Source organism: Dichotomopilus funicola (genome assembly GCF_033296635.1).
Source record: "Dichotomopilus funicola strain CBS 141.50 unplaced genomic scaffold C8A04scaffold_11, whole genome shotgun sequence".
Taxonomy (NCBI): Eukaryota; Fungi; Ascomycota; class Sordariomycetes; order Sordariales; family Chaetomiaceae; genus Dichotomopilus; species Dichotomopilus funicola.
Window position 1 is genome coordinate 87,044 of NW_026944032.1, and position 13,622 is coordinate 100,665.

Consider the following 13,622-nt stretch of genomic DNA (forward strand, 5'->3'; position numbering starts at 1 on the left):
TGTTCAAACCCACTCCGCAATGGGTCCTGACTCCCTTTCTCAATCCAAGTGCTTGTCTCGGGACAAGTTTTGGCTTGTTCGCCCCCAGCAGCTCTCCCAAAGCTGCTTGCGGCCACGCACGGTTGTCTTGGCATTTCCACAGCTGGGATTGGGTCTGAAACCGCTGCCTGTGGGGGTGGACGGGTCACATCAGGGGCTCGGGCCACCACCTTTGAATTTAACGTTAATTAACCATTGGCAGTCGCGTCTTCCTTTCGCGAACCCCCGGTCTGGAGGCATCAAAAGTTGTGGGTTGAACATTAACAGCATCGGATTGAACCGTGAACACGAACCTCCTTAGCACATGACATTTCGGACTCAAACGACAAGATGGTAAATTACTTCCTTCTATTTTATGATAACTCCCGGTTTTTACTAACGGGCTCATCTCTAGGCCGCCTTCTTGGCCATCAACGTCGAACCCGAAGAGAACATCGACGAGGAGGTCGACACAACCAAGGACCTGCAGGTGGGTTACGGCCACAACTTTTTCCGCCTCGGATTGCTTTCTGATCACACCCGCAGGTCGATGATGCCTTGAAATTATTCCAGAATGCCCTCAAGCTCCACTCGCAGGGCCCGCAGTTCTTCGATCAAGCCGCCGACGCGTACGACGCCCTTTTCGAGTCCGAGGTGTTTCAATACCCAGAAAGCAAAACTGATTTCGAACGGTTCGAGGCAGGCCAGGATGGGACCTTGGCGATCGAGCCAGCCTTTGCGCAGGGACTCCCGCCCCTTGGCGCCGACGTTGATGGTATTGGTAGCAGCCTTCCCCAGGCGCTCTACTTGTCGCACAAAAACCATGGCCAATTCGTCATTGATCGCATCAAATACCGGGCGAAAAAATCATTAGCGCAAAAGGAGGATCTGCTCAAGGACGCCGATGTCTTGAAGGATGCACACCGGGCACTGGAGGACTTCTGCGTTGCTCTGGACCGCGACCCCTCAGATGCCGAACTCTGGAGGAAAGTCGGCAGGGTCGCCGCATTTTTGAAGAGCACCCGCGTCAGCCGGTACAGTCTGGAGGCTGCCATTGAGCTAGACGATGACCCGGCAGTTGAGGAAATCGAACCACCCTCTCTAGCCGAGGGTTTTGCCGGCGAACAACTCAAGCAACAGCTTCGAGTTCTTGGTGATGAGATGGCATTGAGTCACCCCATCATGAAGCCATTTGTGGAGGGAGAAATACCCCCCTATCTAACTCGATTCATGGATCCAATGCCGTTCCTACCCAATCCGACGAAGAATCTGGCAGCATCCGAGCCTCATAAGGGAGACATTGAAACCCCTCGCAAAGACATCTCAATATCAAACCTATCGTGGGCTGAGCTGGGCGCTGCTATTGTGTGCTTTGTCGCCGAAGAAGGGCTTGTCGGCCGCGCCATCTGGATCCATGCGCCGGCCACAGACGAGGACGAAGAGGATGTTCAGATGGAGATCGATATGCAACTGCAACTGCAACCCCGGGAGCTCTCCCCTTCCCCGGGTACCCAAGAAGAAGCTGTCAAGACAGAAGAAGCGGCCGTGGATCAACCGAACGAAGAGGCACTGGCAGAAGAGCCATCTTCCGCTCCGATCGACAGCACGCCAACCGAAGAACAATCATCTAAAGAGCGTGGAAACTCGGGAGCAACCAGGAAACGATCGCAGTCTGTGGCAGGTATTCCGGATGCCAACGAAGAGGAGACAGCCGATGTAAAAAGAAGCAAAAGAACCAGGCGGCGGGACACTGCTGCTGAAGAAGCCATGGACTCGGCCACATTTCTTGCAACAAAGCTGCAACCTTTGCAAGCCGCCGATCAAAATCTATTCCAGACCACCAAGAACCTTTTGGAGAACGTCGGCGTAACAGACCAAGTGACGTTGGGGAGGATCGCCGAGGTCCTCGACTCGTGTGCCGCAGACGATCGAATGGGTAAGATCCAGAATCAGGCCACAGTCGACCTCCGGGATGCGATAACGCATTTCGACCAAGACACCGGGGCGGTTTTGTTAAATAAACGAGAGCTCCCACAACTCAGCCTTTCTACCTTTCTTGAGCACGCAAAGTCTGGCTCGCAACGCGCTCAAGAGACGCCCGCGTTTGACGACTCTCGAGGGCTCCGCAGTTTCGTGGAGGGCACAAATCGCAGTTGGCACACGATACACGACGTCGCTTACAGATACATCAAGCTTTTGGGCAGGACGTACATGGAGCAGAAATGGAGCGATCAGTTGAGGACAGCCGTCGTTGATGTGGTCACCCAGCTTGATGCTAGCATTTATGACGGCTTTCTCCACGACCTCGAGACTAGCCTCAATGATGACCACAGAAACGTAACGGATGAACTTGCCAGCTTTGCTCAGATGCTCTTTGAGTTGCATCTCGACATCTGTGACCACGCCATGGATTCCAACAGCGCGACGGACCCGGGCGCTAGATCAGAAGCAAAGCATCGGGTAAATAGATGGATGGGACTTGCCGTTGAGCTCACCAGGCAACGTGACCCCAAACCAGGCGACCCCCTTGCGCTTCGCCTTCTGTGGGCATCAGTGTCCTCAACAACAACGGCAAATGGCGCGCCACGAGACCATATCCTTAATTGCTGGCACAGCCTTCGTGACTTTCTCGCCGAGTCTACGACGGTTGAACTCACTCTTCCGAACAACTCTACTGTAGCGGAGATCTCTGCGGCTGCTGCTGATCGCGAAATATCCAAGTTAACCACCATGGACTTTTTTCTCGGCCTGTTTCAGGAGGACTCCGGGGACCCAGTCTCGGTCATTGAGAGTCTGGAGCCAGTTCTCAACCCAGAGGCGGTTTACATCGACATCTCCCCCACGCCAGAAACAAGTGGTGCCAGCTCCGATTCTGCAGACGGGAAACAACGCAGGAAGCCCATCTCGGAGTGTGCCAGCCAAGAACTCATGGATCTGTGGAAGTTCTTGAAAAGCAGTAGCACAGAGCTCAGGCTATTGCTCTGGTCTCGACTAGGTGAAGCCTACGGGAAGTTACAGTACACCACGAAACAGTTTTCATGTTTTCTCCGAAGTATCGAGGCTGTTGTCGCTGATCTTGAGAGCGACGACTACCTCCAATCACCGGACGAACCGAGGAGGACCCAGTTCATGAGCCTGCTCAAAGCCCTGGATGACCTGATTATCCAGTCACTACACCTAGCATTAAACGACAACAGCTCCTTCGACGTCATTGACGATGATCACCTGAGATCAAGCATGTCTGCTCTGGCCAAGGTCAGCTGTTTACTCCACGTAGCTGCAATGTATGAGGATGAGACGCGGATTGGGATGAAGCCGCCGATCGCGAACAACTCAGAGCTAAAAGCGTTCTTGAACAAACTTCAAGAGATGCAGGTACGAGCCTGGTCACTCCAGTACACCATGCTCAAGGTTGGCGTCAATCAGCATGCCGAACTGTTCCCGAAACCCGAGAATGATCTAGCCGATTACCTGGCCGCGGTGCACCAGGTGTTGGGACTCCGCAAATGCTGCAAGACATCCAACAAGATTTTTCTCAAGATGATGCGCGTGGAGCTGCTCAAGCAGAGGAACATTGACAACTGGGAAGACTACCTTGGCCAGGTGCTTTACGACTTGCATGGTCTAAAGCTTGGCGTCGGCGTCTGGGAGGTACAGGACCACGGCTGTGAGCCCGAAAACTTGGAGAAACGTCAGGCTTTGCAGCTAGTTGAAAAGATCACCATGCTTGCAAACCGGATGTCGATGAAGGATCTGCTCAAGTCTGACCTGAAGACAACGATCGAGCGAATGCAGCAGGCGATCGGGTCGGCCAAGTCAAGCCCGCAGATGGCACACAACCTGCGTAACTACTCAGAATACCTCAAAGCGCCAATCCACCCATTGCATCTCTACCAGGCGTTGACCGGCAGTGTCGATCTGGACGCCGTGACCATCAACACACCAGAGAGCGCCCCGGCCAAGCAAGGGTGGTTCTTCCTCTTGGGCATGATTGCCCTCACAAAATTCAAGGGCGTTGATCTGAACCGGCGGCAAACACCGGGTGCTACGGACGACCTGCGTATCGGGGCTACGTTCCTTCGACTCCAGCTCCAGTACACCCCAGATCGCTGGGACGCCTGGTTTCGTCTGGCGGAGTGCTTCGACTACGAATTGGATGAGTCCGTGCTTTGGACCGCCGACAAAATGAACAAGGAGCGCGCAGAGCTCCTCAAGTTCCAACGGAACGCCATCCACAGCTACATCATGGCTTTGTCCCATTCGTACGCCTGGGCGTCTGACCCGGCTGCCCTCACATCCCTGGAGGACGACGAGGAAGCGCTGTACGACATGTACCATGAGTTCGGCATGCGCATGTACTCGTCCAGCCGCGGGCCGTTTGCTATGGAGCCCTTCCAGCACGAGGAACAGAAACGGTTCTTCATCGAAGCCGAAGGTGCCGGAACCTATAAGAAGATCCTGCACAACGAGATGACGGACTATCAGGTTTGGAAGTTTGCCGCCCACCTGTTCCGCAAGGCCATGCCCGCGAGACCAAAGGATTGGAAGAACCCTTACATGGTGGCCAAGTGCATCTGGAAGATGTACCAGAAACCAGTCGAGGAACTCGATGAGAAGAACCGTCGACACCATCCCACGGTGAACACGGTAATTGATGCCCTTGAGAAGACGATCGAGGTGGTGTCGCTGTTACCAAAGCCGAGGCACGGCCAGGATCCGATTCTCGAGCCCCATTACAAGATTGTCTCAGTCGTTCACAAGCTCGTCAAGCGAGGCGACCTTGATATCCAAACGGCAGCAAACATCTTGCAACAGCAGCCGTACGCGCCAGACCGCGGGCAGGAGGTTTCGGTCGAGAACGCCGAGGAGTGGAAGGCCTACGTGATCCGCTGTCTGCGGTATCTGCGGGACAAGGACAAATCGAATTGGCAGCACCGAATCATTGTCCGCCACGCCCACGTCTTGTTTAACGAAGATCCCAGTACCAATGAAGAACGCGAGGAGGCCGCCAAGGCCGCCTTCAACGTGCTCCGAGAGAGCATGTTCACCAAGACAATGGTCATGAACGTGTGGAAGTGTGACGCCGAGCGACCCGGACGACATCACGTCTACACCGAGCAATACATCCGGTTTGTCGTCCGCCTTCTCGATGTCATGAAAGACCGTGTCAACATGGAGGCCGTCTTACGCCGCATCCGCAAAAAGGGCGCCGACTTTTACCACTTCAACGAGCTCTGGCAGTTCTGCGTCGTCACCTACGTCAAGCTTCTCCAGCAGACTTTCGAAGTGCCCCCGGCAGATGAAGACGCCTTCAAGTCCCTCACTCCTGATGAGTTCGATCTCATTGGCGAAAGGATCACTGATTGGTCAACCACGCCCGCGGCCGAGAATAACGCCGCTCTCACAGCCATGAAAGAGGCCGTCGAAATCAAGAAACTCAACTCCAACCTTATGAAAGCGGGTCCCATCGACGACCTCATTACTGACTGTTACTCCACCATCTATCTCCATCTCAAACCCGATATGTCAGGGCCCGAGCAACAGCAGCAGCAGCAGCAGCCACTCGGAGCAGTCCCATCCTCCTCCGACACTACCACCGGACCAAAACCAGACGACCTCAAATCCAAACTCCTCCACACACTTGTCACCCGCGACCGTGACACCAACGACACAACCCCATCCGTCCTTGGCTCGCTACGGGCGGGCTCCGAACAGCCCGACCGCGACCGATCAGAGCGGCACTCGGTCGCCGGCGACCTGCCCGGGAACGCTAGAGGCCGTGCGGGCGCGGGTATCCGAAGGCCGAATATCCTGCGCAAGGCCGAACAAGCCGTGCAGGCCGTGCTACGCGCGGCAGAGGCGGCGCCGCGATCAGCTGGTGGGGCTGGCGGGAGTCACGGTCCTGGCGGGTCTTCGAACGGGAATGGTGGAGGGGCTAGTGCGGGTGCTGCGAAGACGGGCAGGACAAGATCCCGAATGGGCAGTATCTCGAGTGCGCGGGCGACGGTGCGTGGTCTTGCGGAGGGGAGCGACGACGAGAGTGGACATGATGATGAAGGGGAGGATGAGGATGTTGAGATGAAGGATGCGGGCGACGACGACGAAAATGGGCGCCGTGCGGCTGGGGGTGGTGGTAGCCTTGGTGGTGGTAAGGGCAGGCAAGGGGGCAGTGACGTCTCGAGCCCGCCGGGCAGTGTGCACGACTCGGCGGATGACGAGAGTGATCTGAGCGATGTGCCGGCGGATTATGAGGATGATGTCCCACCGTCGCTGCTGTTTCCTAATTTGAGACGGAGTATGGATGCTGGGATTGCGGTTGATGGAGGTGTTGGGGATAGCACGGATGAGGAAGAGGAGGAAGAGGAAGAAGAAGATGAGAGTGAGAGTGGGGCTGAGCAGGGTCATCAAGACGAGACGGTGATTGAGGGTGGAGGTGAACACGAAGAAGGCGAGGAGGAAGATCACGAAGCTGGGGACGGCGACGGCGACGTTGAGATGGGGGATGCCGGCGATACAGAGGCGGAGCACGAGGACGAGAAGGAGGGTGTGGAAGAAGCGCCTGAGGAACACGAAGGAGACATAGATGAAGAAGAGGAGGGTGAAGAGGTGGGCGAAGAGGAGGAAGAAGAAGAAGACGATGAAGACGATGAGAGTGGTGACGAGGCGGAGGAGGCTGCTGAAGAGGATGAGGCAGAGGATGAGACAGCAGACATTTCAGTAAGCGGGCCAGCCCTCCATGCCGCAGATGACGCCGAGGCGACGGAGGAAGATGATGGGGAGGAGGATGAAGACGACGATGAAGAGGAAGAAGAGGAGGAGGGGAATTAGTTTTTGGGTGGCATTCATGATATTTCACAACTTGGCCAAGTGAAAGGCGTTTTCCGGTGGCTGCAGGAGATAGGGCAGGGTCGCGGACGATATGGCGTTCTGGGTTGGATCGCGGAGGGCTCCTGAGTATTACTTTCTTTATTGATCATGTGTATGGCAACACTAAGAAACCTACCAGGTACCTAACATACATAGGTACATACAGTAGTAAGTTCTAAATAGCCAAACACCGGCGCTTTCAGCCTGTCAGGTGCTCCCATGCTCTTTATGGCCCTGCATGGAGCCCCCCAAAATGCCCGAGCTCCCTGAGCTCAGTTCTTGGCGGCCCGTCAGCGATAGGTCGCCCCACATGCACGTCACAAGTGAGCTCCGACCCCACCTTGCTCTCGTCCAACAACTGCGTTTGCGCTGGGCTGCCCTTTAACAACCCTTTGATGGACCTATTGATGCCTTGGTTCCTACCAGTCCCCTCAAGTCTCTAGTTTAACATCACCTATGTTCTTGGCCACAGCCGCTCTATTTCTTTTTGAAGTAATACCCCTAAACCGAATAGCTGGTATCTTAGCAAATCATAAGCATCCACTGTACGAATAACTACAGCAAGGAAGAGCTGCTTCCTAGACCATCAGAAACACACCACCTTACCGAAAAGACACCAACAACCTAGAAGACAGGAACCCTTCCCACGATGGCGTCCCAAAACAAGCGGATCGCAAAGGTACCTCAAGCAAATCTCAAACTCCCGCTTCCCCCCCACAAGTCCATCCCATCCCTAACAAATCCCAGGAACTCGCAGAGTGCACCACCTCCCCACCAGCCGGTATCACCATCACCCTCCCCAACGACTCCGACCTCCACCGCTGGCACGTCACGCTCGCCGGGCCCGACAACACCGTCTACGCCGGCGGGCAATTCGGTCTCATCGTCACCCTCCCCGTCGACTACCCCTTCCGCGCTCCCGTAGTAACCTTCGCGACCCGCATCTACCACCCCAACGTAACCAACGACAGCCTGGGCAACGTATGCTTAGGCCCGCTGAAGGCAGAGAACTGGAAGCCGTCGACAAGGCTGGCGGGCGTGTTGGAGGCTGTGCGGGCGTTGTTGGTTGAGCCGCAGCCGGATGATCCGTTGGAGGCGCGGATTGCGGATGAGTTTCGGCAGGATAGGGCGGAGTTTGAGAAGAATGCAAGGGCGTATGTGGTACGGTATGCGAAGGGGCCGGTGAAGTTTGATGCGGCTGTTGGTGCTGCGGCGGCGGGGGCGGAGGCTGCTGGGGGGGCGGCGACTGGTGCTGCTGTTGTGAGGCCTTAGATGGGTTGGAGAAGGTGGGGGCAGATGGGGAGATGATGGGGGGAAGGCGAGGATATGGACATAAGGGGGAAGAGAAGGAAACAAAGAGGGAAATGCCGAGCTCACAAGTTGTGGGAGCACATACATGCTATTTACATGGATACAAATCTGGCTTGACTCAGCGAAGCCTACGGCTAGTTAGATATCGGGTTGAGAAAGCGAAGGGCCAGATGGTTGTGTTTCTAGTGAGGTTTGCTTAGGTATTAGCAATAGTCAACGGCCCAGCGGTCGCCGAGAGTTGTGCTACTCTACTCATCCGGTATTGCAACAGGATTCAAGGGGGACCAAGCTGGGTTAGGTTCCGGGGAACAGTCCTGATTGGAAAGACATCAAAAGCGAATGAGGGGAATAGCCTAGTTCTCAAAGCCCTGGATGATCCGGTGGTGACTCGATAACTACCGCAATGAACCAGTCATCTAAGGTCAATATTCAAGGTGGACTTCAGCACCGTCTGCCTGGTATATGTTGATAGAGATGTCTTGATTTGATCGCTCATCTTGAATCTGATTTGACTCACTCATCAACAATGTGATACGATGAGCCCCCTATCCTGGTGCAATCCCTGCCTATGAAGATCCAGCAAAAGGTGGACATCGCCTGTACCAGTCCCGGTATACACATATAGACACAAAGAAAAGGTGTCCCCGGTTTAAATCGCCATATCTCCCTTTTTTTTGTCTTCCCTTTCCCTTTCCCTTCTCCCGCCACCCCTAGTCCGGCAACCATCCCAGCGCCGTGTTTATCTTCCCTTCTCCCGCGGCCCATGCCATGCTATGCGAATGCTTGTAGAGAGGAAAACCCGTTACCCACATAAATGCTCTGAATCGGTCGGGGGACGTGAGGCGGCCCACTGTAGTAGAAGATGTGAACAAGAAAAGGAAAAAAAATTGAACCGATGAAGTGAAAATGGAGAAAAAAAGGGTGGATGTACAACACATACACCAGATGCCTACCAAATCTGCCAATACGCAAACCCGAAGGAGGCGTTTGCACAGATAACAGAAATAGTCTGCCTAGGTGGCACCAGAGAAAATAAAGCGCGTTTCCCGACGCGCCGGGTATGTGACAAAGGAAAGAAGGGAAAAGGATGACACAAAATAAAAAAAAGGAACGTGGGTGTGTAACAAGTAGTTGGTGAAAAGTGTCTTCAAGGGATGATAGATAGGGGCCGAGGTGCGCCCTACGCCACCTCGGTCGCCCGGGCCTGTTCCCGTTGGTCCTTCTTCCGGCCAAACAGGTTGGCTTTCCGGCGCACGTCGTCGAGGTCGGCGGCCAAATCCAAACCCAGTGCGCCGGCGCCAAACCTTTGCTTTGTCGATGGGCGTGGGCTGTTGTAATTGTGGTCAGCATTGTTGCTGGTGTCGCTGGCAGCAGCCTCTTGCTCAGCCTTCCATTTGCGGATGCCGTCACGACGCTCTTGCCGCTTCTCTTCAACGGCCTCTTGGCTAAGGTGACCGATCCCATTGCGGCGCTTGTAACAGGTTTCGATGAGGGTGTTGCAGTCAACCATGCGTCGGGGGAATGTCTGGACGACGCCAAACATCTCCATCGGGTCCTGTACCGCCTTGATCTCGCGCTCGCCCAGTTTGAAGATCGTTAGGGCGATGCGGAACAGCGTGCGGGAGCCTTCATAGAAGAAGACGTCCCAGACGCGCAGGACTGTTTCGATGGGGAGCGTGCCAATGAAACAGGACATAAACCAGGCTGTCATGCAGAGCGTGATGGCCGGCAGGCGATTCGGGTCGCTGATACTGCCGGGGTTGTTCCCATGGCCAAGCTTATAGCCGAGCCGGCCCTTGGTCTTTTTGCCCGCTTCGAGCTCATCGCCGCCAATCTGTTTCCACACAGCTGGCATCGAGTCCTTCATGGCAAGCATTAAAACGCCGAGGTCGACCTTGGAGCCCTCGAGGCTCATCTCATGGGTTCCAGGTAGGTAAACTCGTGTGATAATGTTCAGCAGCCAGAACGCCTGTTCCTCGGTCTCTACAAAAAGTAGAAGGAGGCCCGCCAGGAAATTCAAGGACTGGCAATACCCAATGCGTGGGTTGTACAAAGCAAAGGCATTCAACACTCGCCGCAGCGACGTGATGATGTCGGGTTCGGCGGCAGGCTGAGTCGGGTTTGTTTGGGCGGTCGGTGTCTCGGTGGCCGTGCGTGGCGGCTTAAACCGTATATTGTCGGGGAACGTCCGGTAAAGGTCCTTCTCGATATCTTCTATAATCAGCGGCTTCACTTCGCCCGCTGGGTCCCGCGTCCCGTCGGTTCCACCAAGATCAAGACCAGCCCGGCGAACAAGCTGCTCGTAAACTCCGCGATGTTTGCTCACGATCGCTGGTCCGCCGGCATAATAAAACCACGCAGCTCCCCTCCAGTCCGGGGGGATCCCTTTGCGGATAAACCGCTTCGCCTTCGCACTACGCTGGGGGAATCGATTCGGTCGATCTGTCATGAGAGAGTTGTCCTTCAGGAACGCGATCCATTTCTTGCGTCGCCGGGCTAAATACTCGGTGTAAGTCGCGTCCCAAGCATCATACGCTTGGCGGGTAACATTGGCACTAGCTTTTCGAAATCCGTAACGATCACGGCTGCCAGGTTCCTCCGGGGGTTCCTGTGGTAAGGAGGGTATGTTCACGGGTGCTGGCGGTGCCGAGGTCTCGCCTAGCGGGGGGGTAGTATTATCCACCGGGTGAGCTTGCGTCGGGGTCGACGAGGTCGTCGAGTTCGGTGATGTGGGCGAGGTTGGCGTGGGAGGCTGACTGTTGGTACCATCGCGAGCCACGACCGGTCCATCATCTCCGTCCAACATCTTGGCTGAATCGTGTTTTTCACTGGTATCTGACTCTGGTTTGTCCCGTCTTGGCGCCTGTTCGATCGTGAAACCCAACCCGATCTCATTCGGCAGTGAGCTCGGAAGCAACGATCGTCGTGTCCTCGATCGTCGGCCCCCCTGGAGCTCCGCCTCTGGCACAGGTAGCGCTTGTGGAATGGGCAGGCTGTCACTCATCGCTTCCAACATCTTTGCCTCAAGTCCACCCGTATCAGAATGACCGCTCGCCGGGCGTGATGCGTCCTTCGGTTCGAGTATCTCGAAGTCGTGGTCTGCGTCGGGGATATCGTCGTCTTCAGCGAATCGCATGCTACGGCGGACACTCTCGATATCTGAATCATTAAACCCTCGTTCGTACATTCCCATCACATCCTCCAGGCTCGGGCCGTCGTCAATGGAATTGGCTCTCCAGCTCCGCCGTGCGTATCCGTTGATAATTGACTGTTCCGTGAAGCTACTGTCCTTGGTTAGGATGCTGTTCCGTTCCGTCCCGCTGGCCGTGGAGACGGTCCCTTGAGCAGTTGACGCAGTGAGCTGGGATCGGAAACTCGAGCGCAACTCATCTCCGGTCGCCAACCATGGTGTTGGCTCGCGGAGGTGTGTCGAGGGGCTGTTTGGGTTATAATGAGTCGGTGGTGGTCGTGCAGATGCAGACGGCGCAGCAGCGGTCGTCGTCGAGATTGCGTGTCGTGAATGATCAATTCTCGGTGTGCCGTCGAAACGATCGTTGCTTGAACGGTGGGGAGCGGAGGAAAAGGTACTCGTGGATTGAGAAGAGGATCCTGACAACCGGCGGTTTCCCGTCCAGGGGTTTGAGGCTGAATTGAAACTGGCGGGTGCTTGGGTGCTACTTGTTGGCGGCGGCTGATCTGCCAGGGGCGGCTCAGCTTGGAGCCGGTGCGGTGTCACCATGCGCCGCGACAAGGCGCTGTCCGACTGCTGCGACCTAACACTCGTCTTCCGTGGGCGTGAGAAGTTCTCCACCACCATACTGGGCTCCGTCGGGGTGCCTTGTCGGCTTTCGGCCGGGGAGTTGAAATTCGGGCCCGGTGACAATCGAGCTAAAGGATCATGCTGCCGGGCAAACGAGGGAAACTTGCGGGAGTGCGTGGGCGAGCTCGCCGACTCGGGCGACTCTGGGATAAACGGATTGGATGACAGGCCAGGGAAAGCAGACCGCGGTGGGCGATGCGTCGGTGATGATTCGGCTCTCGTCCTATGAACAGGTTGATAGTATGAAATTGTCGGGGTCGGGCTCGGGCATGGTCTGGTCGGACGGGAGCTGTAGAAAAAGGAATCGCTGCGAGGAGACGCGAGGTCGGGGGGAACATCGGATCCGTCTGATCCCAACTGCAGGACCGGTCTGCGAGAACCCGAAGGGTGCATCCGCCCAGGCGGCGGCGGGTTTTGCAGGCGGAAGGGCCGCGGCTGGGGCTGGGCTTGGGGGTAACGATCGTACGCGGATGAAGCGTCAACCTCCTCGTGTTTAGGCCAGGGCGAAGGTGGTCCCGCGGTCTGCCATTGTTGCTGGTGCTGGTGGTGTTGCGGTTCGTGCTGTTGGTAGTAGTTCGGCTGTGGCCTCCACTGCCCTTGCTGGAATCTTTGTGGCGATGGTGTATACGGCCCCGGTCCGGCACGCTCTGCGTTAGGAGGAGGGCCATCCTGCTCGATGGGATGGGCCGCTCCGCCGCCAGCAGCGTCATCGGTCGGATACCGATTCTCCATCATTGCCGGGGCCGTTGCGGAAGGAGGCGGGCCAGCGTCGCGGGCGGAGGAGCAGAGGAAAATATCGTCGACGGACGCCCAAGCTTTTTGTTATTTTCCTTTAGCGCGAAGCTCCCAAATGAGCCCTGGCCAGACCCCGGATGCGGTCCCAGCACCGCGCGATGGAGCCCACCTGTTTGGTTTGTTGGGGTTCAGTAAGTGCCGGGATGGAGGTCCCGGGCCTGTGACCCCCGGGAGTGCCAGCCCAGCTTGATTCGGGGTTGCCAACCTGAAATCTTCGACCCAGGCAACGAAGCACCAAAACCAAGTTCAAGGCCAACGGCGACAGGATGCAAAGTCGGAAGCCGGGCACAACAACCTAATCTCAAATGAGGATGGGCAAGACCTCGATATCCAACTCCGTCATAACCAATAATCAGCTGCACGGCTCTTTCATGCGGCCAGGTTGAGCAGATGCGGACATGGACGTCCTCAAATGCCGATGCACTGGGCTCGGGACACTTGTTGTAACCGTGATGAGCAGCAAGATAGATTGCTGCACATAATCCTGATGCACGCAAACTGCCGCTGTTGCAGGTGCTGTTGGGTGCGCCAGGCACACACTGCCCGCGACACACCTCCTTGAATTGAACGGGATTGCTTGCTCAAAGATGATGGTTGTGCAGATGGCCAAGGTTCGGGAAGGGGAAATTAAGTGACCAAGAAAGTACAACACGAAAGAGAAAGAGGTCAAACAGGTCCCAAATGGAAATCGAGTTTGTGCGACGGCCGTCTGCCGCATAACTAACCGCTGACAACATGGAAGTCACGGAATTACTAAGTAGGAAGCTGCCATCCTCCCGGCTTGTGACAACTCTGTCTTTGCTCTCTCCAC

General features: G+C 56.0%; 3 protein-coding genes across 3 annotated transcripts; 2 read left to right on the forward strand and 1 right to left on the reverse strand.

The window, feature by feature from the left end:
• Window positions 1-369: 369 nt before the first annotated feature.
• Window positions 370-6,846, forward strand: C8A04DRAFT_26116 (uncharacterized protein; the record flags this gene model as incomplete). The annotated part of the gene is made up of 3 exons (XM_062779804.1): window positions 370-372; window positions 434-508; window positions 565-6,846. The coding sequence occupies 3 exons, from the start codon at window positions 370-372 to the stop codon at window positions 6,844-6,846; spliced, it is 6,360 nt and encodes a 2,119-aa protein (XP_062639327.1).
• Window positions 6,847-7,534: 688 nt separating this feature from the next.
• C8A04DRAFT_10134 (ubiquitin-conjugating enzyme/RWD-like protein) lies at window positions 7,535-8,157 on the forward strand (the record flags this gene model as incomplete). Its single annotated transcript, XM_062776477.1, has 2 exons — window positions 7,535-7,564; window positions 7,633-8,157. The coding sequence occupies 2 exons, from the start codon at window positions 7,535-7,537 to the stop codon at window positions 8,155-8,157; spliced, it is 555 nt and encodes a 184-aa protein (XP_062639328.1).
• Window positions 8,158-9,376: 1,219 nt separating this feature from the next.
• C8A04DRAFT_10162 (uncharacterized protein) lies at window positions 9,377-12,751 on the reverse strand (the record flags this gene model as incomplete). Its single annotated transcript, XM_062776486.1, has 1 exon — window positions 9,377-12,751. One exon carries the CDS (start codon window positions 12,749-12,751, stop codon window positions 9,377-9,379), a length of 3,375 nt encoding a protein of 1,124 aa, XP_062639329.1.
• Between the last annotated feature and the right edge of the window lie 871 nt (window positions 12,752-13,622).